The sequence below is a fragment of the Prionailurus bengalensis genome, chromosome A2 (assembly GCF_016509475.1).
Source record: "Prionailurus bengalensis isolate Pbe53 chromosome A2, Fcat_Pben_1.1_paternal_pri, whole genome shotgun sequence".
NCBI lineage: Eukaryota > Metazoa > Chordata > Mammalia > Carnivora > Felidae > Prionailurus > Prionailurus bengalensis.
In genome coordinates, this window is record NC_057348.1 from 20,305,700 (window position 1) to 20,327,898 (window position 22,199).

The 22,199-nt window shown below is 41.7% G+C and overlaps 1 protein-coding gene across 13 annotated transcripts in view; it reads left to right on the top strand.

Moving 5' to 3' along the window:
- DOCK3 (dedicator of cytokinesis 3) overlaps positions 1-22,199 on the top strand; it is a 598,286-nt gene that overhangs the window by 541,680 nt on the left and 34,407 nt on the right. For 11 of the 13 annotated variants that reach the window (XM_043587437.1, XM_043587445.1, XM_043587439.1 and 8 more), the window contains 6 exons: positions 66-214; positions 14,041-14,126; positions 16,727-16,753; positions 16,891-16,986; positions 21,346-21,406; positions 21,913-22,006. In XM_043587437.1, coding sequence (XP_043443372.1) covers positions 66-214; positions 14,041-14,126; positions 16,727-16,753; positions 16,891-16,986; positions 21,346-21,406; positions 21,913-22,006 — 513 coding nt within the window. The remainder of the gene's footprint in view (positions 1-65; positions 215-14,040; positions 14,127-16,726; positions 16,754-16,890; positions 16,987-21,345; positions 21,407-21,912; positions 22,007-22,199) is intronic. The other 2 variants (XM_043587440.1, XM_043587442.1) reach the window with 1 other exon arrangement.

Consider the following 22,199-nt stretch of genomic DNA (forward strand, 5'->3'; position numbering starts at 1 on the left):
TGGGAAGCTTCTATAGAAGGAGCAAAGAAAGCATAAACTAATATGTATTGGGTTTTGTTGTTCAGGTGAACATAAGATCCACTTTATTCCGGGAATGATTGGTCCTTTTCTGGGTGTGACACTGGTCCCACAGCCAGAAGTACGGAACATCATGATTCCCATCTTTCATGACATGATGGACTGGGAGCAGAGGAAAAATGGCAACTTTAAACAGGTAAGATGACACCTTCTCTCCTCTGGATGGACCCCTTCTGCCCAGGCAGGTGATCCAGATGGCCAGACTATGGTTCTAGTGGGAATGGCTACAGCCCATCTTGGCTTGCCCATCTTGAATCCTGTTCAAGGGTTTTCCCTTAATTGCTGACCAGAATTGATTTGTGGATTTTCTTCACGAAGCTAGAGGTCAGAAAAGAATAATAGGAAAGGAATGAACATGATATAAAGAAATTTTCTGTTCAAGGAGAGAGTGACTGAGACTGTGATCAAGTTTCATTCAGGAGAGGCCCTGGGAGCATAGTACCCTTCCTCTCTGGTGCATGGTCCAGGCATTTCTAGGGCTAGAGCCAAGATCAGATGACGTCTCATGGCTCATAGCCCAGAATTTCATAGACTCCTGCACAGAGGGGTGGGTCCAGAAGGTATAAGCCCTTAGCTTCTGACTAAGTCACTTCAGACTGTTCCTCTGTGCATACCTTCTGCCACCTCTAAGGCAGAGGAGATGGCCCCTGCCTTTTTATGTGTAGCTCCAAGGAATAGGACTAGGACCAACAGTAGTCAGTGAAGCTGATTTTAGCTAATAAAAGAAGTAACTTGCTAGCAACAGGAACTGTCCAGTGTAAGCTAGCCTGCTTTGGGAGATGGGGAGTTCTTTGCTGGTGATTCTCAAGCAGAAGCTCCCAGGAGACCTCTAGAAGAAATTTATGTATTGGATTGGAGACTGTACCAGTTTCCCAGTAAGCTCCCTCCTAACCCTGTGACTCTGAGATAACCAGTGGTCTTGTAGTGAGTAGTTGTAACAGTGAGGAACAGACCAGACAGACAATAATTTTTAAATTCTTATTTATTTGTTTGTTTTTAAGTTTACAAAGAGCAAAATTCATTCTTTGTGATTTAAAGTTCTGTAAATTTTGATAAACACATAGTCATGTAACCACCACCACAATCAAGATTTTTGAAATTCCTAAGAATTCCATCATGCTACCATTTTGTAGTCAAACCTTCCCCCTACCTTTAACCTATGACAGTCTGTTCTCCATCACTGTAGGTGTGCCTTTTCCAGAATGTCATTTGAATGAAATAATGTAGAATGTAGCCTTTTGAGTCTGACTTCTTTCACTCAGCATAATGCCATCCAGAGGTTCATCCATGTTGTTGCACTTACCAATTTTTCTGTTGCTGAGTGGTATTCCATTGCAGTTATTCACTATTTGAAAGACATTTGCACTATTTCCACTTTTTGTTGGTTATGAATAAAGCTATTAAAAAATATTTCTTTACAGGTTTTTGTATGAATATAAACTTTCATTTTTCTTAGGTAAATTTCTAGGAATAGGATTTTTGGCTATTGTAAATGTATGTTTAACTTTATAAGATGCTATCAAATTTTATTCCCAAATGGCTATGCCATTTTTTCTTTTTTTTTAATATAATTTATTGTCAAATTGGCTTACATACAACACCCAGTGCTCATCCCAACAGGTGAACTCCTTCCTGCCCATCACCCACTTTCCCCTCCTCCACTGCCCATCTACCCTCAGTTTGTTCTCAGTCCTTAAGAGTCTCTTATGGTTTGCCTCCCTCCCTCTCTGTAACTTTTTTTTCCCCTTCCCTTCGCCCATAGTCTTCTGTTAAGTTTCTCAAGATCCACATATGAGTGAATACATATATCTGTCTTTCTCTGATGGACTTATTTCACTCAGCATAATACCTTCCAGTTCCATCCACATTGCTGCAAATTTGAAATTCCAGCAGCATTGTATGAGAGTTTTAGTTGATCCATATGCTCATCAGAATTTGATATCATCTCTTTGTGTGTGTTTTTTAGCCATTCTAATAGATACATAGTTGTATATCTTGGTGGTTTTAATTTCCATTTCTTTAATGATTAATGATGTTGAGCATCTTTTAATGTGTTTCTGTCTTTATATCTTCTTTGGTGAAATGGTTATTCAAAACTTGTATTCATTTTAATTGGGTTATTTGTTTTCCTATTGTTGAGTTTGAGGGTTCTTTATGTATTCTAGATGTAAGTCTTTTGTTGAATATATGATTTACAAATATTTCCTCCCAGTCTTTAGCTTGGCTTCCCACTTACAATAGTGTCTTTCACAGAATGAAAATTTTTAATTCTTATGCAATCCATTTTATCAATGGTTTTCTTCTATAGATCATGCTTTTGAGATCATATCTGAGAAATCTTTGCCCAGGACCATGAAATTTTTTCTCCTGTGTTTCTTCTAGAGGTTTTATAATTTTATATTTAGATCTATTACCTATTTTGAGGTAGCCTTTGTGTAAGATGTGAAGTATAGGTCAAGACTTTTTTTTCCTTTTCACACATGGAGGTCCAACACCTTTGTTAAGAGAAAAACTATTCTTTGTCAAAAATCAGTTCACTGTATGTGTACAGTTCTCTCCACATGTACATAGTATACAGCTCTCCAGTCTTTCCATTGATCTATGTCTTACCTTTCACCATTCCCACACAGTCTTGATTATGGTAGCTTCATAGTTAGTCTTAAAATCAAGCGGTGTGAATCCTCCAAATTTTTTTTTCAGTATTGTCTTAGCTATTCCAGTTCCTTCTCTTGTAAGTCTCAGAATTAGCATGTCAATATCTGCAGAAATTACTGCTGAGATTTTGGTTGAGATTGCATTATAATCTGTAGATCAAATTGGAAAGAATTGATATCTTAGTAATACTTCTAGTCCATACTTAATACTTCTAGTCCATTAAGGCAATATATCTCTCCATTTTTTAGGTATTCTTTTATTTTTTCATTAATGTTTTATAGTTTCAGCACACAGATTTGTACATGTTGTTAGATTTATATGTTAAGTATTTCCTGGTTTTTGGTGCTATTATAAATTATTCTGATTTTTAAATTTTACTTTTGTTGCTAGTACATAGAAATACAGTTGTTTTGTATATTAATATTATATCCTGCACCCTTGCTAAACTTACTTATTAGCTGTAGAAGGTTTTGGAGATTCCTTGGGATTTTCTATTTAGTTAATCCTATCACTTTCATTTTTTTATGAAATTTATTGTCAGATTGGCTTCCATACAATACCCAGTGCTCTAATCCTATCACTTTCAAACAGAGACAGTTTTATTTCTTCCTTTCTAATCTGTATGCCCCCCCCCCTTTTTTTTTTCTTATACCTCATTGCACTGGCTAGGACCTCTGGTCTGGTGTTAAATAAGAGTGATGAGAGTGGACATCCTTGCTTTGCTCTTAATCTTCAGGGAAAGTATTTGGTGTTTCACAATTAAGTATGATGCTAGCTAGTTGTAGGTTTTTTATAAATGTTCTTTATCATGGGTAAATAGTATTTAACATAAGAATCCATTTTTGGAGTGTGCAACTCTAATGCCTTCATTTCTTCAGAAAATAATGACTTCAAACAGAAAAGAACTTAATTTTTTTTTTACAACCTTCTAAATTATGCAAAATGCACAACTGCATGATGAGAGAACCTAGTTATGGAGAAGCAGATGACATTGCAGAACTGCACCATGGGTCACTGAGTTTGTTAAAAGAGGGTCTAGGCTGTATTCCACCATTACAACTAGTGAATAAAGAAGGATAACCTTGTGGAAGACTAAGTTGGAACTCATTTCTCACACTTTAAGACTCAGCTGTTAAGCTGTGTTCTTTCCCTCATTAAGGCTATCGTGGGGTTCCTGGACAGCTGTCAGTTAAGTATCTGACTCTTGATTTCAGCTCAGGTGATGATGTCACAGTTTGTGGAATTGAACCCCGTGTTGGGCTTCACGCTGGCAGCACGGAACCTGGAATTCTCTCTCACCCTCTCTCTGCCCCTCCCCCGCTTGCACACGTGCACTCTCTCTCTCTCTCAAAATAAATAAACTTAAAAAAAAGACTATCATGAAAAATTGATATCAAGCAAGCCATGTAAACCTTGTTGACTCTGGTAAGCAAAATCTTGCTGCTGCTTCCGTTTGCCACCAAATATTTTTAAAAAGTGGTCTACTTGTAGCTTTCCAGTTTTCCAAGCACCATTTGTTAAAGAGACTGTCTTTTTTCCATTGGATATGCATGGGGCATTTGTACCCCAATGTTTATAGCAGCACTTTCAACAATAGCCAAATTATGGAAAGAGCCTAAATGTCCATCAACTGATGAACGGATAAAGAAATTGTAGTTTATATACACAATGGAGTACTACGTGGCAATGAGAAAGAATGAAATATGGCCTTTTGTAGCAATGTGGATGGAACTGGGGAGTGTTATGCTAAGTGAAATAAGTCACACAGAGAAAGACAGACACCATATGTCACACAGAGAAAGACAGACACCACATCTCAGGATGTGGATCCTGAGAAACTTAACAGAAGACCATGGGGGAGGGGAAGGAAAAAGAAAAAAAAAAAAAAAGGTTAGAGAGGGAGGGAGCCAAAACATAAGAGACTGTTAAAAACAAGAAACTGAGGGTTGATGGGGGGTGGGAGGGAGGAGAAGGTGGGTGAGGGGTGCTGAGGAGGGCACCTGTTGGGATGAGCACTGGGTGTTGTATGGAAACCAATTTGACAATAAAGTTCATATTTTTAAAAAAAAGTGGTCTACTCTTTTCATCACCACATTTCCATTTCCCACCCTCCTATCCATCCAGTCTAATATGTATTGTATACCCACTTCTGTTGAAGTTGCTCTCTGCAAGAACACCCATAACCTTTGGGGCACCTGGGTGGCTCGGTCAGTTAAGTGTTCCATTCTTGATTTCGGCTCAGGTCATTACTTCACAGTTCGTGAATTCGAGCCCCATGTCGGACTCTGCACTGACAGTGTGGAGCCTGCTTGGGATTCTCTCTCTCTCCCTTCTCTCTTCCCCTCCCCTGCTCTCTCTCACTCTCAAAATAAGTAAATAAACATTTTTTTTAATGTTAAGAAAAAAATACAACCCATAACCAAATTACCAAAATTTTTGTCTTGATTACAGTTGTGCTTTCCACAGCTTTGGCTCTGTTAACTACTCCCCTACTTCTTCCCACCTACTAAAAATATTTCTTCTAATTATAAAAACAATAGATATTTAATGTAGAAAAATTAAAATGCAAATAAGATATAATGAAAAAATTTAATCCATAATCCTACTATTTTAGTAACTTGTGGGGGAGACAGAGTATGTCTTTTTAGACTGTTTTTTCCCCATACATAGAGGTTTTTAAGTTAAAAAATGGAATCATTGTGTATATTGGGGTTCAGGGGCCATTGTGTGTATTGACTTTCAATCTCCCCTTTTTAGTAACATGTTTTCATCACCATCTCTTCGTGTCAGTTCATGCTCCTCTGTCCTGCCCTTATTTTAGAGGCTACACAGTAATCCATTGCATGGCCTACACCACAATGTATTTAGTCAGCTCCTAGTTTTAGAAACGTAAGTTCATTCCAAATTATTGTTGTTAATATTGCAAAACACATATCCATTCCTAATTATTCTCTGAGATAAACTTCTCAACTGTAATTCCTGGGTCAAAGAGCCTTCCTTAATTAGGTTCTTTTTTTTAATATGAAATTTATTGTCAAATTGGTTTCCATACAATACCCAGTGCTCATCCCAACAGGTGCCCTCCTCAGCACCCCTCACACACCCTCCCCTCCCTCCCACCCCCCATCAACCCTCAGTTTGTTCTCAGTTTTTAACAGTCTCTTATGCTTTGGCTCTCTCCCACTCTAACCTCTTTTTTTTTCCTTCCCCTCCCCCATGGTCTTCTGTTAAGTTTCTCAGGATCTACATAAGAGTGAAAACATATGGTATCTGTCTTTCTCTGTATGGCTTATTTCACTTAGCATCACACTCTCCAGTTCCATCCATGTTGCTACAAAGGGCCATATTTCGTTCTTTCTCATCGCCATGTAGTACTCCATTGTGTATATAAACCACAATTTCTTTATCCATTCATCAGTTGATGGACATTTAGGCTCTTTCCATAATTTGGCTATTGTTGAAAGTGCTGCTATAAACATTGGGGTCCAAGTGCCCCTATGCATCAGTACTCCTGTGTCCCTTGGGTAAATTCCTAGCAGTGCTATCGCTGGGTGATAGGGTAGGTCTATTTTTAATTTTCTGAGGAACCTCCACACTGTTTTCCAGAGTGGCTGCACCAATTTGCATTCCCACCAACAGTGCAAGAGGGTTCCCGTTTCTCCACATCCTCTCCAGCATCTATAGTCTCCTGATTTGTTCATTTTAGCCACTCTGACTGGCGTGAGGGGATATCTGAGTGTGGTTTTGATTTGTATTTCCCTGATGAGGAGCAACGTTGAGCATCTTTTCATGTGCCTGTTGGCCATCCAGATGTCTTCTTTAGAGAAGTGTCTATTCATGTTTTCTGCCCATTTCTTCACTGGGTTATTTGCTTTTTGGGTGTGGAGTTTGGTGAACTCTTTATAGATTTTGGATACTAGCCCTTTGTCCGATATGTCGTTTGCAAATATCTTTTCCCATTCCGTTGGTTGTCTTTTAGTTTTGTTGGTTGTTTCCTTTGCTGTGCAGAAGCTTTTATCTTCATAAGGTCCCAGTAGTTCATTTTTGCTTTTAATTTCCTTGCCTTTGGGGATGTGTCGAGTAAGAGATTGCTACGGCTGAGGCAGAGAGGTCTTTTCCTGCTTTCTCCTCTAGGGTTTTGATGGTTTCCTGTCTCACATTCAGGTCCTTTATCCATTTTGAGTTTATTTTTGTGAGTGGTGTAAGAAAGTGGTCTAGTTTCAACCTTCTGCATGTTGCTGTCCAGTTCTCCCAGCACCATTTGTTAAAGAGACTGTCCTTTCTCCACTGGATATTCTTTCCTGCTTTGTCAGAGATTAGTTGGCCATACGTTTGTGGGTCTACTTCTGGGGTTTCTATTCTATTCCATTGGTCTGTATGTCTGTTTTTGTGTCAATACCATGCTGTCTTGATGATTACAGCTTTGTAGTAGAGGCTAAAGTCTGGGATTGTGATGTCTTCCACTTTAGTCTTCTTCAAAATTACTTTGGCTATTCAGGGCCTTTGGTGGTTCCATATGAATTTTAGGATTGCTTGTTCTAGCTTCGAGAAGAATGCTGGTGCAATTTTGATTGGGATTGCATTGAATGTATAGATAGCTTTGGGTAGTATTGACATTTTGACAATATTTAGTCTTCCAATCCATGAGCATGGAATGTTTTTCCATTTCTTTATATCTTCTTCCATTTCCTTCATAAGCTTTCTATAGTTTCCAGCAGACAGATCTTTTACATCTTTGGTTAGGTTTATTCCTAGGTATTTTATGCTTCTTGGTGCAATTGTGAATGGGATCAGTTTCTTTATTTGTCTTTCTGTTGCTTCATTATTAGTGTATAAGAATGCAACTGATTTCTGTACATTGATTTTGTATCCTGCGACTTTGCTGAACTCATGTATCAGTTCTAGCAGACTTCTGGTGGAGTCTATCGGGTTTTCCATGTATAATATCATTTCATCTGCAAAAAGTGAAAGCTTGACTTCATCTTTGCCATTTTTGATGCCTTTGATTTCCTTTTGTTGTCTGATTGCTGATGCTAGCACTTCCAACACTATGTTAAACAACAGCGGTGAGAGTGGACATCTCTGTCGTGTTCCTGATCTCAGGGAGAAAGCTCTCAGTTTTTCCCCATTGAGGGTGATATTAGCTGTGGGCTTTTCATAAATGGCTTTTATGATGTTTAAGTATGTTCCTTCTATCCCGACTTTCTTGAGGGTTTTTATTAAGAAAGGATGCTGATATTTGTCAAATGCTTTTTCTGCATCGATTGCCAGGATCATACGGTTCTTATCTTTTCTTTTATTAATGTGATGTATCACATTGATTGATTTGCGAATGTTGAACCAGCCCTGCAGCCCAGGAATGAATCCCACTTGATCATGGTGTATAATTCTTTTTATATGCTGTTGAATTCGACTTGCTAGTATCTTATTGAGAGTTTTTGCATCCATATTCATCAGGGATATTGGCCTGCAGTTCTCTTTTTTTGCTGGGTCTCTGGTTTAGGAATCAAAGTAATGCTGGCTTCATAGAATGAGTCTGGAAGTTTTCCTTCCCTTTCTATTTTTTGGAATAGCTTGAAAAGGATAGGTATTATCTCTGCTTTAAATGTCTGGTAGAAAGAATGAAATATGGCCCTTTGTAGCAACATGGATAGAACTGGAGAGTGTTATGCTAAGTGAAATGAGCCATACAGAGAAAGACAGATACCATATGGTTTCACTCTTATGTGGATCCTGAGAAACTTAACAGGAACCCATGAGGGAGGGGAAGGGAAAAAAAAAAGAGGTTAGAGTGGAAGAGAGCCAAAGCATAAGGGACTCTTAAAAACAGAACAAACTGAGGGTTGATGGGGGGTGGGAGGGAGGGGAGGGTGGGTGATGGGTATTGAGGAGGGCACCTTTTGGGATGAGCACTGGGTGTTGTATGGAAACCAATTTGACAATAAATTTCATATATTGAAAAAAAATTAAAAATAATAAATGTCTGGTAGAATTCCCCAGGGAAGCCATCTGGTCCTGGACTCTTATTTGTTGGGAGATTTTTGATAACTTATTCCATTTCTTCACTGGTTATGGGTCTGTTCAAGTTTTCTATTTCTTCCTGTTTGAGTTTTGGAAGAGTGTGGGTGCTTAGGAATTTGTCCATTTCTTCCAGGTTGTCCAGTTTGTTGGCATGTAATTTTTCTTAGTATTCCCTGATAATTGCTTGTATCTCTGAGGGATTGGTTGTAATAATTCCATTTTCATTCATGATTTTATCCTTTTGGGTCCTCTCCCTTTTCTTTTTGAGAAGCCATGGCTAGAGGTTTATCAATTTTGTTTATTTTTTCAAAAAAACCAACTCTTGGTTTCGTTGATCTGCTCTACAGTTTTTTTAGATTCTATATTATTTCTGCTCTGACCTTTATTATTTCTCTTCTTCTGCTGGGTTTGGGGTGTCTTCTTCGGCTGGGTTTGTGCTGTTCTGCTTCTATTTCCTTTAGGTGTGCTGTTAGATTTTGTATTTGGGATTTTTCTTGTTTCTTGAGATAGGCCTGGATTGCAATGTATTTTCCTCTCAGGACTGCCTTTGCTGCATCCCAAAGCATTTGGATTGTTGTATTTTCATTTTCATTTGTTTCCATATATTTTTAAATTTCTTCTCTAATTGCCTGGTTGACCCATTCATTCTTTAGTAGGGTGTTCTTTAACCTCTATGCTTTTGGAGGTTTTCCAGACTTTTTTCTGTGGTTGATTTCAAGCTTCATAGCATTGTGGTCTGAAAGTATGCATGGTATGATCTCAATTCTTGTATACTTATGAAGGGCTGATTTGTGACCCAGTATGTGATCTATCTTGGAGAATGTTGCATGTGCACTGGAGAAGAAAGTATATTCTGTTGCTTTGGGATGCAGAGTTCTAAATATATCTGTCAAGTCCATCTGATCCAGTGTATCATTGTTTCTTTATTTGTTTCTTTATTGATCCTGTGTCTAGATGATCTATCCATTGTTGTAGGTGGAGTATTAAAGTCCCCTGCAGTTACCAGATTCTTATCAATAAGGTTGCTTATGTTTGGGATTGTTTTATATATTTGGGGGCTCCCATATTCAGCACATAGACATTTATAATTGTTAGCTCTTCCTGATGGATAGACCCTGTAATTATTATATAATGCCCTTCTTCATCTCTTGTTACAGCCTTTAATTTAAAGTCTAGTTTGTCTGATATAAGTATTGCTACTTCAGCTTTCCTTTGACTTCCAGTAGCATGATAGATAGTTCTCCATCCCCTCACTTTCAATCTGAAGGTGTCCTCAGGTCTAAAATTAGTCTCTTGTAGACAGCAAATAGATGGGTCTTCTTTTTCTATCCATTCTGATACCCTATGTCTTTTGGTTGGAGCATTTAGTCCATTTACATTCAGTGTTATTATAGAAAGATACGGGTTTAGAGTCATTGTGATGTCTGTAGGTTTCATGCTTGTGGTGATGTCTCTGGTATTTTGTGGTCCTTGAAACATTTCATTCACAGAATCCCCCTTAGGATCTCTCATAGGGCTGGTTTAGTGGTGATTAAATCCTTCAGTGTTTGTTTGTTTGGGAAGACCTTTATTTCTCCTTCTATTCTAAATGACAGACTTGCTGGATAAAGGATTCTCAGCCACATATTTTTTTTATTTATCACATTGAAGATTTCCTGCCATTCCTTTCTGGCCTGCCAAGTTTCAGTAGATAGGTCTGTGACTAGTCTTATAGGTCTCCCTTTATAAGTTAGAGCTTAATTACGTTCTTACAACCCCACTTCTCACAACTCTGCTGTCCTTTGACGTCTCAGACTGCAGGCTACCCTTTCTGTGTGCCCCACACCAAGCACTGACCATGCTGGCCTGTGTTAGCTGTTGTCCCTGCCTCCTCTACCAGATGATGAGCTAGGTATTGGGCACCAGGGCCGTTTCTTGTGCATTTTTCCTTAGAAACCAACATAGTCCCTGAGACATGTTAGATTCATGGAGATGAAAATCAAAGTTAACATTTATTGAGCACTTCTAAGAGCTAGAGCACAAGGACACCAAAGAAGACTGTTAACCACCATTACTCTTTCACAAACAAGGAAATGTAGGCTTAGAGAAGTAAATATCTTGCCCTGAAGTAGGCAGCTGGTTGTCACAGGACAAATATTTGTTGAATGTATAATAAGATGTCACTTGTCATTTCAGGAATATTGATTCCATAGAATAAAAGTAATTCTGAAAACACAAAATTGTCAATATTACCAACTATGACATGATATATATATATATATATATATATGTATATATATATATATATATATTTAATGTTTATTTTTGAGAGAGAGAGAAACAGTGTGAGTGGGAAAGGGGCAGAGAGAGAGAGACACAGAATCCAAAGCAGGCTCCAGGCTCCGAGCTGTCAGCTCAGAGCCCGACATAGGGCTCAAACCTACGAACCTTGAGATCATGACCTGAGCCAAAGTCGGACACTTAACTTCCTGAGCCACCCAGGTACCCCATGACACGATATATTTGAAGAACTTAGCATTTTATTTGACTTAAAGACATTGGTTTTGCATACATTGATCTACAGCATTACCTGTTTTGGATTTCTCAGTTTCTCCTAATAACTTCTCCCTTTATCAGCACTATAGAGGGTGATGAAGTAATATCCCCATATCTTCCCATCACCAACTCCTCTGCCTAATACAGAAGTTCTAACACTTGAATAGGCATCACAACTGGGAGGGCTTATTGAAACAGATTGCTTCTCCTTTTCCCAAGTTTCTGATCCACTGGGAGCCTGAGAATCTTCATTTCTAATGATATCTAATGACTGATACTGCTAGCCCAGGGGCCCATTTTGAGAATTCAAGGGAACTACTGCACCCATGTTTACACAGTCATACCCCCTGCTGCTCCAGGTCCCTTTCCCCTATTTGCCATGTCCTGTAAAACACATTCTACCTATACCTGCATGTTTGAAGAGAGATCCCTTATTATAAACAGACCCTTCTTCCCCTGGGAGGCTTGTGGGCCACTGATTGACCCAGTAAGAAGAGACAAGATTTGAACTGAGAATAAGATCCCTTGGCCTCTGGTCCTGGCTCTATCTGACTTTACATGACCCAGGCAAGTCCCTGCTGAAGTCTCTTCTCCACACAGAGAAAGACATGGCATCAATCCCTAAGGACCCCTGGTCTCATATTTTCTTTCTCTGAAATGCATATTCAAGCAGCTGACTCATCAGGCCATACGTGAATGTGTGACAGTCTCTGCAGAGCAGACCACTATAAACAGAGCCACATTTATTCATCCATTCTCATTTCCTGCTGAAGGGGTTCAGAAACCATAATTGCCTTCAATGAATTTTCTAATTCAATTATTTTTTTATAACTTCATTGCTTTAGGACTCTTTGGCCCTATGTGAAGTGAGAAAATGCTTCTGTTATAGCTCATTATTAAAAGCAGCCATGCCTCTTTGTTTATATGAAGTATTTATATAAATAATACCAAAATACCACATTTTTTTAAATATGATTTATTGTCAAACTAGCTAACATACAGTGTATACAGTGTTCTCTTGGATTCGGGAGTAGATTTCCATGATTCATCACTTACATACAACACCCAGTGCTCATCCCAAGTGCCCTCCTCAATGCCCATCACTCATTTCCCCTACCCCCATCAACTCCTCAGTTTGTTCTCTGTATTTAAGAGTCTTTTATGGTTTGCCTCCCTCCTTCTCTGTTTGTAACTATTTTTTTTCCTTCCCCTCCTCCATGGTCTTCAGTTAAGTTTCTCAAATTCCACATATGAGTGAAAACATATATCTGTCTTTCTCTGACTGAGTTTCTCTTATTTCACTTAGCATAATACCCTCCAGTTCCATCCTCGTTGTTGCAAATGGCAAGATTTCATTCTTTTTCATCACTTAGTAGTATTCCATTGTATATATAAACCACATTTTCTCTATCCATTCATCAGTTGATGGACATTTGGACTCTTTCCATAATTGGCTATTGTTGATAGCACTGCTATGAATATTAAGGTGCATGTACCCCTATGAATCAGCACACTGTTTCCTTTGGATAAATTCCCAGTAGTGTTCTTGCTGGGTCATAGTGTAATTCTGTTTTCAACTTTTTGAGGAACCTCCACACTGTTTTCCAGAGTGGCTGCACCAGTTTGCATTCCCACCAACAGTGCAACAGGGTTCCCCTTTTTCCACATCCTCATCAACATCTGTTGTTTCCTGAGTTGTTAATTTTAGCCACTCTTGAGTGGTGTGAGGTGCCACAATACTACATTGAAAATGTTTATTTTTTTTATTTTTAATGTTTATTAATTTTGAGAAAGACAGAGAGACAGTGGGAGCAGAGTAGGGACAGAGAGAAGGAGACACAGAATCCAAAGCAGGCTCCAGGCTCTGAGCTGTCAGCAGAGCCTGATACAGGGCTCAAACTCACGAGCAGTGGGATCATGACCTGAGCCGACTTCAGACGCTCAACCAACTGAGCCACCCAGGCGCTCCCAGTACCACATTTTAAAGGCTAATGAGGGGTTTAAAAGACTTTTATCTCACATCACTTATGACTAATTTCTCACCTCAGAGTAAATCCAGTGAGGCTTATTGGAAGTGGCTGAGCACTGCTGAACACCTTGCAGATCAGTTGAGTAGGAAAAAGTACAGTATTGCTCCTCACGGTTTAAGAATTCAGTAACAAATGCAGGTGCCCCAGTGAGGAGGCAGTGGCGAGGCAGCAGCCCCAAGGGCTCTAGGTCCTGTGGGGACAAACAGTGGAGCTTTTTATCCTGAAGTAGAATCTCTGAAGGAAACACTCATACCTTGCTCAACTCAGAATCATGTCAGCCATTCGAGTAAGGGCTAGCCCTGCTGCAAGCTTCCTTTGTGACTGGCTGACTAGAGGGTAAAGTTCTAACCAAATGTATTTTACCCAAATTCTTTTGAGTGTACATTTTTTTAAGAAAGAGAAACACTTGACAAAGACGTCTTTTGTATCCAAAATACTTTTCTTTACATGGAATCCTTGCCTTTTGACCCTAGACTGGGAAAAGAGTATCTGAGGTGTGTAAGTTCCAACTTTAAACCACTGGAGTGGGGAGCCTTCCTAATCAAGGGGGCAGAGTGGTTTCTTGGTGCTGTAGATGAGGTCCTGCCTTCCCTCGGATTTATTTGGTACAAGGACAAAATCAGGAAGCAGTTCCCAGCCATTCTCACCTGTGGTAGGAGCTAGATTTCCCAATCTTCCTCTGAGGTCAGCTTGGGTTCATGAAGTCTCTGCTTCCCTCTAGGTGGAGGCTGAGCTGATTGACAAGCTGGACAGCATGGTGTCAGAAGGGAAAGGCGACGAGAGTTACAGAGAGCTCTTCGGCCTGCTGTAAGCTGCTTTAGCCCCAAGCACCCCACACTGGGGGAGGGGGTGAAATGGGCTGATGAGGGGTAGGGGTGCAACCCACGCTGGCTGGGCTTCAGAGGGTGAGTATCAGGAGTGACCTAGATTGTTCCTAGTCAATAGGACAGTGGCATTATGGCAGCAAGCTCTCAGGGATTGCCATAGTTGACTAAAGAGGTAGAGACAGGCGGTAACTCTGAGCTCTTAGATTTGCTGATAGGAAAAGGGTCTTTATATGTCTTCATAGCATGCACTGTATCCAGTTGGGCACATAGCCCATGGGGACTCTCTGAGGGCTCAGTGCTGGCATTTCTGAGAGGTAAACAGTTAAATCCTTGCTTCATAAGATGGTACAATCAACTTTGAAAAAACACTACCATGGATCTTGTGACTTTAACAAATTGTGCCCACTCTCCAGGACAGCTTCCCTGTTTGTGAAACAGGGTGTTTGTACTGAGTGATGTCAGGGATTTTCCCAGGTCCACATTCATAGCTCCTGTCTTTTTTTTTTTAAACATTTATTTATTTTTGAGACACAGAGAGACAGAGCATGAACAGGGGAGGGTCAGAGAGAGGGAGACACAGAATCTGAAACAGGCTCCAGGCTCTGAGCTGTCAGCACAGAGCCCGATGCGGGGCTCAAACTCACGGACCATGAGATCAACCTGAGCCAAAGTCGGACGCTTAACCGACTGAGCCACCCAGGCGCCCCTCATAGCTCCTGTCTTGAAATGTTGGAGGCCAAGAGTCTTTGCCACAGGGCTAAGTCCAAAGGAGGGACTCGGGAGAGCCATGATTCTCCCAGATAGATAGTGATGCTGGACATTTTATCTTCCAAAAAAACAAAATCTTTAGACTTTTATAGCTCTAGAGTCCCCTCCCATCTCACTCATTATTTCCAGCTTTAATATTTTCTTTGTTTTCATGCCATTTTGAAGACAAGCCTATGGCATATTTTTCCAATAATAATACTGTACATTTGCTTAGAACTTTACAGTGTACAAATGTGTTGACGTTTCTTACTTAATCCTCACAACACACCTGTGAAGTGAGCAGGGCAGAAATTATCTTCATGTATAAAGGTGGTGAAACTGAGATGAGGAAAGTGTTAGCATGCCCTCGGTTGAATGACCTGTGAAAAGCCACTCTGGGGGGAGGACTCAGATCTTCCAATTTCAAGAAGGGGGAATCTTTCTGCTATATCCTACCCACTTTGTTCCTTAATGAGTCACACAAAATGTGAATTTATTTGAAATTTAAATAATTATAATTTGTGTAAATGAATCTATACCTTAATATTTTTCTTTTAGCTAAAGATGTTTCTAACTGTGGAAATAATGCAGAGAAATCTCTTCCTAAGTCACTAACAGATGATTTTACTACAAAGGAAAAAGCACACAAATAACTTTCACTTACTAATTACCTGACCAAATAGTGTTTCATAAACTCTTCTAAATCATGTTTGAGGACTGAAAACTTCCGAGAACCATAAAGCAGCATTTCCCAATTTGTGTTTTGGGGAAGTTGCTGGGGGAAAAAAGTAAGTGGTCAGTTCAGAAAAGATTCAGTTAAACAAAATTGAGCAGACCTCTATTACAGGACTTAGCAAAGCCTTTAATAGGCAGAAAGATGTGAAATATCTCTGACAGGAGTGTGTAGTGACCAGCATTTCCCAGGCTTGTTTGCTCGCAGAACACCTTTCTTGGTCCCCCAGGACAGCAGAGCTCTGGAGAATAGTTTGGGAAATACTGACACAGTGGCTTCATCCACACAGCTCAGAGGCCAGAGCAATGGTGTGCCTTCTCTCTCTAGTAATATAAGTCACATGGGAAACCCTCACTTTCCCAGAAGCCTCAGCTCAGGCCATATACTCTGTGTGGGGAAGACTGTCGCTGTCATGGCAGCATTAACAGCAGCCAGGTTGTGAGTGGGAGTGCCCAGTGCTGGGCTTTTAGCTGGGCCTGCCACTGCAGGTGACTTTCATGACTTTTAGGCAGTGAGGGACAGTGTAGAAGGGAATCAGGAATGAGACCTGGACCTGGGCTCATCACTAGAGCAAGCAGAGAGTCTAGGTCATCATCCCCTAGGAGAGATCTGTGGGAAGGCAGAGAAGCCAGAGGCTACCCTGAGGTGCCAGGAGCATGGGCTGGCAAATGAGAAAAGGACCTGGGCATTTAGCTCTTGGCTCTGGCAATTTTCACTTGGAAACATCCCCTGACAGTGGAGATGACCAGGTATAACTCCTAGTTTCACTCACTGCCCTTCATACTAGGCCCTCAAGACTAGTCGGAACCTTTTCCTTGGTTTACATGAAAAGCTGAGTTTGTATGTTTGCTGAGGATGCCTCTGAGTGGTGATGGAGGTAGTTGGCCAACTGCAAAGCCAGATCCATCCTCAATGGGCTCTTATTCAGCTGCTGTTTTAGAACAAACCTCACAGCATACACCTAAAGGGCTGGGGCTTTAAAACCCCTTCCTCAGTTCATTGGCATCCTTAGGAACTTATACAGGAAAATGGAAAATATGCTCATCTGTTCCTGCCAGTTCAGTAATCACCTTGTCTTTGCTTTCTGCTGCATGGAGTAGAACCCAGCTGTTTGGGCCCTACCCCAGGTAAGACTGTAGTGTGGTAAGTCTTCTGTCTCCAGATCCATCACAGGCTCCATGGGCTCTGGGACCTCACTTTTGTGCCCAAAGAAGGCTCATAAATTGTATACTGTGTTTGTTTCCCCCCACCCTCCAACTAATAGCCTACTGGAGAAGGTTGAACAGGAAACATGGCGTGAAACTGGCATTTCCTTTGTGACCTCAGTCACCCGGCTCATGGAACGCCTTCTTGACTACAGGTATCTTCTCAGGCACCTACCTATCTGACCTCTTGTCTGATCAGGATACTTGCCTCAGCAAGGACATCCTCTGACCTTAAAATTGAAACCATGTGGCCTTCAGGGGGAGGACTCTTCTGGTTTGGGTGCCATCATCAGTCATTGGGAATCTACTGATGGCCAAAGAGAGGGAAAGAGTCCTCTCCCAGGGGTAGGCCAGGGCTTCCTAGGATCCCCCCTGATATGTGAGCACATATATCCAGGAGGCATCCCAGGGACATGCAGGTTTCCATCTAGAAAGGTCACAGCTCAGAGCAATGCAGCGAACAACTGTAGGTCCTTTGTGCTGTGTTCCTGAGAGCCATATGACAGATGGGCAGGGAAATATCACCCGGTACAGAAGTGTGACACAGCAGGACTTCCAGTTGGTTTTTCCAGGCACTGGGGATCCTACTTTTCCATGCCTCCATTCTTTGCCTAAAGTGTTTTTTTCTGTCCCTTGGTCCTGACCATGAACAGATTAGAGGAAGCAGCCTGTGAGCTCAGAGATCTTTATGCTATGTTCAGTTTGAGAGTTCATGTAAAATTAGTTTTTTCATGAAATCTTGCTTTCTGTCATATCACAACTTTTGAATTACTCCAGATGGGGCAATGAAGCCACCATTGCAGGCTTCATTATTCTCTTAGCAGAGTTCATGTGGTGGCTAAGGGTACCTTTTAGGAGCCTAGAGGGAGGTGATAGGGAATGAGGAAGAATGACGGAGGAAATCCATCCCCAAGCAATAGTTGTCTGCTCTGTGCTACAAGACATGTAAACGCCAAGGGAGAGCACTTCCAACCCATGCATCAGGAAATGAGGGGGTTTAGGCCACCTCCAGTTGCTGCTGAATAGAAGGTACTCCTATGGCAAGACTTCTGCTTTGCAGAAGACTCAGGTGTCCAGTGTACTATCTGGACATGGAAATGGAATTCCTGAGAAATGGGTTCCCATCTTAGGCATCCCCTCTTCCTGTAGCACAGTTGTCCTTGTGCAAGTTTCAGCCCATTTTTCCTGGACCTTAAAAGTTGACAAGTGGCCTTTTGGGGATGCCTTTTAGAACAGTGGACTCCTTTGTTCATGCCATATCCCCAGCCTTTTCTGTACCTGCTATCAGACAGGGAAGAGGGATGCACAAAACTCTATACCTCCCCCTCCCTAAAACATTTACTAAAGGTTAAGCTCTATTCATTATGGCCTACCAGAAAGAGCCTAAATTAATTTCTTAGCCTAGTTCTAGCTTCCTGTTTGATTTTTGTATCTACCTTGTACAAACAGCTCAAACTCATGGCCAAACCCAATTTCATTCTCTTCCATTTCTTGTCTCAATAATGGGTTCATTAAAAAACAAAATTCATGTTCTTTCACATGGCAGCAAAGCCCCTTCATAAACTGGCCTTTGCCTACTCCTCCAGCCCTGTTCCTTGACAGTCCCAGCACCCATGTGCACATACTAACCTCCTAGTGTTGTTCCCTGTTAACACAAAAGGAAACACCACAATGTTTATCATGGCTCTTATCTGTTAAAAATACACTATGTGCTTTGTGCTTGACAAGCATTATCTCTAATCCCATAAGGAGCTGTGAAGGGTTATCCCTGTTTTTATCAGTGAAGAAACACCAGTGATAGGAAATGCCATTGCTGGGATTTGAACCCACATCTGACTCAAGAGCCATGCCCTATTCTTTCATCCATGTTGTCACCACTCACATCCCTTCTCTTCAGGCTTCTCTACATGCAATGTCCTCCCAAGAGTGGCCTTCCTACCAAGCCCCATCAAGGAAGTTTTGCCAGATAAAAGCTTACCTGGATCTGTATACACTTCTTTCAAAGCATCAGTCACCTTGCATGATGATCATTTGTCACCTTTCTGACTCATTCAATTGAAGAGAGAAGCCTCTTGAGGACAGGGACCTTATCCTTATCTCCCTGGTCCCCTGCATGGAGCCTTGATGGTCCTCTGACAAGTGTACAGTATATATTGACCAATTGGAAGACCGTGCAGGAACCAAAGTAGTCTCTTTTACCCCAGTGCAGTTTAGTGCAATAAGAACCTACTAAGAAAATAGTTGACAGATACATATACATTGATTAGGCAAATAATTAATAGGTTATTCTCCAGAATGATCTGAACCTAGAGTGTGAGACTCTGTTTTAGACTAGCATGAACCTTAAGTACTCAGAGGAGTACCTCTTCAACTTTTGTGTGAATGATACTCTGTGTCAGATATAAAGATGCTCACTGGTGGCAACTGTATTTCTCAGGTTAGGAAGCAGAGCCCCGTGGGGTAGGGGGAGTGGTTCTTAGTGCCCTGGAACATACAGGGACAGGGCTAGGGTTGCCAAGCCCTTGGGACTTTAAGTGGAACCTCCACCTGGAAGAGGAACTGGAGGTTATGGAGCCTTCCTTTCTCAGGCCTCTCCAGTTGCACTAAGGGCTGCCTGGGCCCTGGTCTAGGTCACCACAAGCCCAGTGCTCACAACCGGTTGCTTCAGAAGCCTCTTTAGGAGGGTCTTCCCTGTTCGTCCTCCAGAGAAAGAACAGGGGAGAGCAATGGCTGCACCCAAGTCAGAGGCTTTAAAAGGTGTCCTCTATGTTGAGTAGCCACACAGAAGTGATGCACAGCCACACAGAAGAGAAGAGGCAGCTGTTAGCAGTGCATGGGAGAGGTGGTCATAGAGCACAAAGGTGTAGGGAATGGCCCTGCCATCACAGGGTTGAGGACAATACTTTCCTGTTTAATTGACTTGGCAATGAAGTTCTAGTTATAGCCAAAAAGAAGGTGATGCCTGGTAAGTGTTTCAGATGCTTTCTAGAAAAAACAAAACAAACAAAAACAAACAAAAAAAAACCACTAAATGCCAAAGTAGCTAGTTGAGACCTCACTACTCTCTATCGGCCAACTTATTGGAGAGACAGATGCTTCCTGCCACTTTCTATGTTGCTTGTAACTAACTAGTTGGCCATCTGGTCCACCTCTTAAAAAGTCACAGCATTTTCCTGTCCCTACTAGCACTAAAATGTTCTGCAGTAGCCTGTTAAGGACCCCCATGTCTGACTACAGAGGAACCAAATGCCATATGGCAGTTAGGGAACCAAAAGAGGAGGACGACCTTGGTTTCAAATCCCACAGAGCTGCCACTTCTGATAGTAGCCCTCCATAGAAGGGAGGACACTTGGCTTTGCAGAATATCATGAGAGTTGTGTGGATTTTTCAGTATTCCTTTCTTTCAAAGAAGTTATCCCTTTGTGAGCTGGATTGCAGCTGGGAAGGCGGGGATAACTAACTTTGTCACATTATCACCCAGAGGTTCAGTGACTTGGACTAAGGCTCCTGACTCCCAACTGTGATGTTTCTCACTGGGCCCCATGCCTGTTAGTAGAGCAAAGTCAAGATACTCTCTCCACCTGATCTTAGTGGTCCATAAACCCACTTATGCTGCCTTTCCCTAACACACAGCTACACAAGGAACTATATCTATATGCCAGAGCACTGTAGACTGCCATAGAAGGAGACACAGCAAACAGATGGAACTCTGGCTGGCTGTGTGTAGAGGAGGCTTCTGGCGAGATTCACCATTCTGGTTCTCCTTCTCCTTTGTCTCCTTGTGCCAAGACTCTGCTACTTCCAGAGGAGCTTGGTTTTGACCAGTCCTCCTCTCTCCCTAGGGAAGGATCCATTCTCAGTGTTCCTGTTGTTCTGTGTCTCACAGACCAGCCTTGACCCCTCTTACACCCAACCCTGCTCTGATCAGCATGAATGTAACTCAGCCCTGGGTGAAGCTACCCCTAAATCAGAAAGAAACTTTAAACCTGCTGCTTCTACTTAGTACACAGGAAGGAAACCATAGGGAGAAAAGCCAGTAAGATGGTTAACATGGTGGCCATGCCACGGTTGCTGTAACCACAGGGTCTTGAAGCTAGGTCTCTGGAGTGGAGCATATTGGCTTCTGTTGAATGCTGTCCTACAAAATGAAACTTTCCCTGTAAGACAAGCTCTGTGCCTCTCCTTCTGGGGACTTGAGGATTTGACATTTATCTTTACTGATACATTCTTCTGTGCTGAGGATATTGGTACTACCCTAATGTACCATCTGGGCTCTACACTCTGCCACCAGAATGAGAGGTTCAGTTGAACAGAGATCTCTGGACCCTAGAAGTGGGTCCAAACCTCAGAGGGAGCTCACTGTATAGCCCCCACCTGTGGAAGCATTTTCTGTTGGAGAGCATCTTAATTTAGGGTTTAGTTATACTAATGCCTCTGTGACACTGCAGTTCTATGCATTGTTCCAGAGCCACCACTTCATGCCATGGGACATTCATCTGTGCTCTCCTTTCCAGGGACTGCATGAAAGGAGAGGAAACAGAGAATAAGAAGATTGGCTGCACTGTTAACCTGATGGTGAGAAGACATGGGCCCCTCCTCCTATCTGTCCAGCGGAATAGCTTCTGGCCTGCACTGTGACAGGCTTGGCCCTTCTACTGTGGCTGCAAGCCTGAGGACTTGAGTCAGGATATCAGCTCTGTCCCTAATATCTCAGAGACCTGCACCTCATCAGTCACATTTTCACTTGAGAAAAGAATGTTCTCCTTGGACAGAACTCTATCCTTGGCCTCTTAACAAGGTCCAGTCAACCATGAAATACCCTAATTCCCAGTCTGCCTTGGCACTCCTCCTCTTTCTCAATATTTGGATTCCCGCAGATCTGCCATTCGTTCCACCATACCTGGGGAGCAGTTGTGCCTTCTGGCTGATCCTTTCTCTTGCTGGTGCTGTCTGTGTCCATGGCCTGCCCTCCTCCTGTCCAGTACACCCAGGGCTTTGGCCAGCTGCCTGGAGCTCAGGTATGGCCTCCACAGGTGGAAACCTCTCTCATCTTTATGCGTATTTCCTTTTCTCTCTCACAGAACTTTTACAAATCTGAGATTAACAAAGAAGAGATGTATATCCGCTATATCCATAAGCTTTGTGACATGCATTTGCAGGCTGAAAACTACACAGGTGAGTAGAAGGGGGACCCAACCATGTCTCCCTGTGAGGAAAGACTGGACAGGTGTGCACAGCTAGCAGTGAAAGGCTCTGAACTGGTGCCTGCCAGATCTTAGCGGAGTGTTGGGGCCTATGTTGCCCCCTCACTTCATTCTTTCCTTCAAATCCTTTGTCACATATGGCAGAAAGCAAGCAAGCATAAATT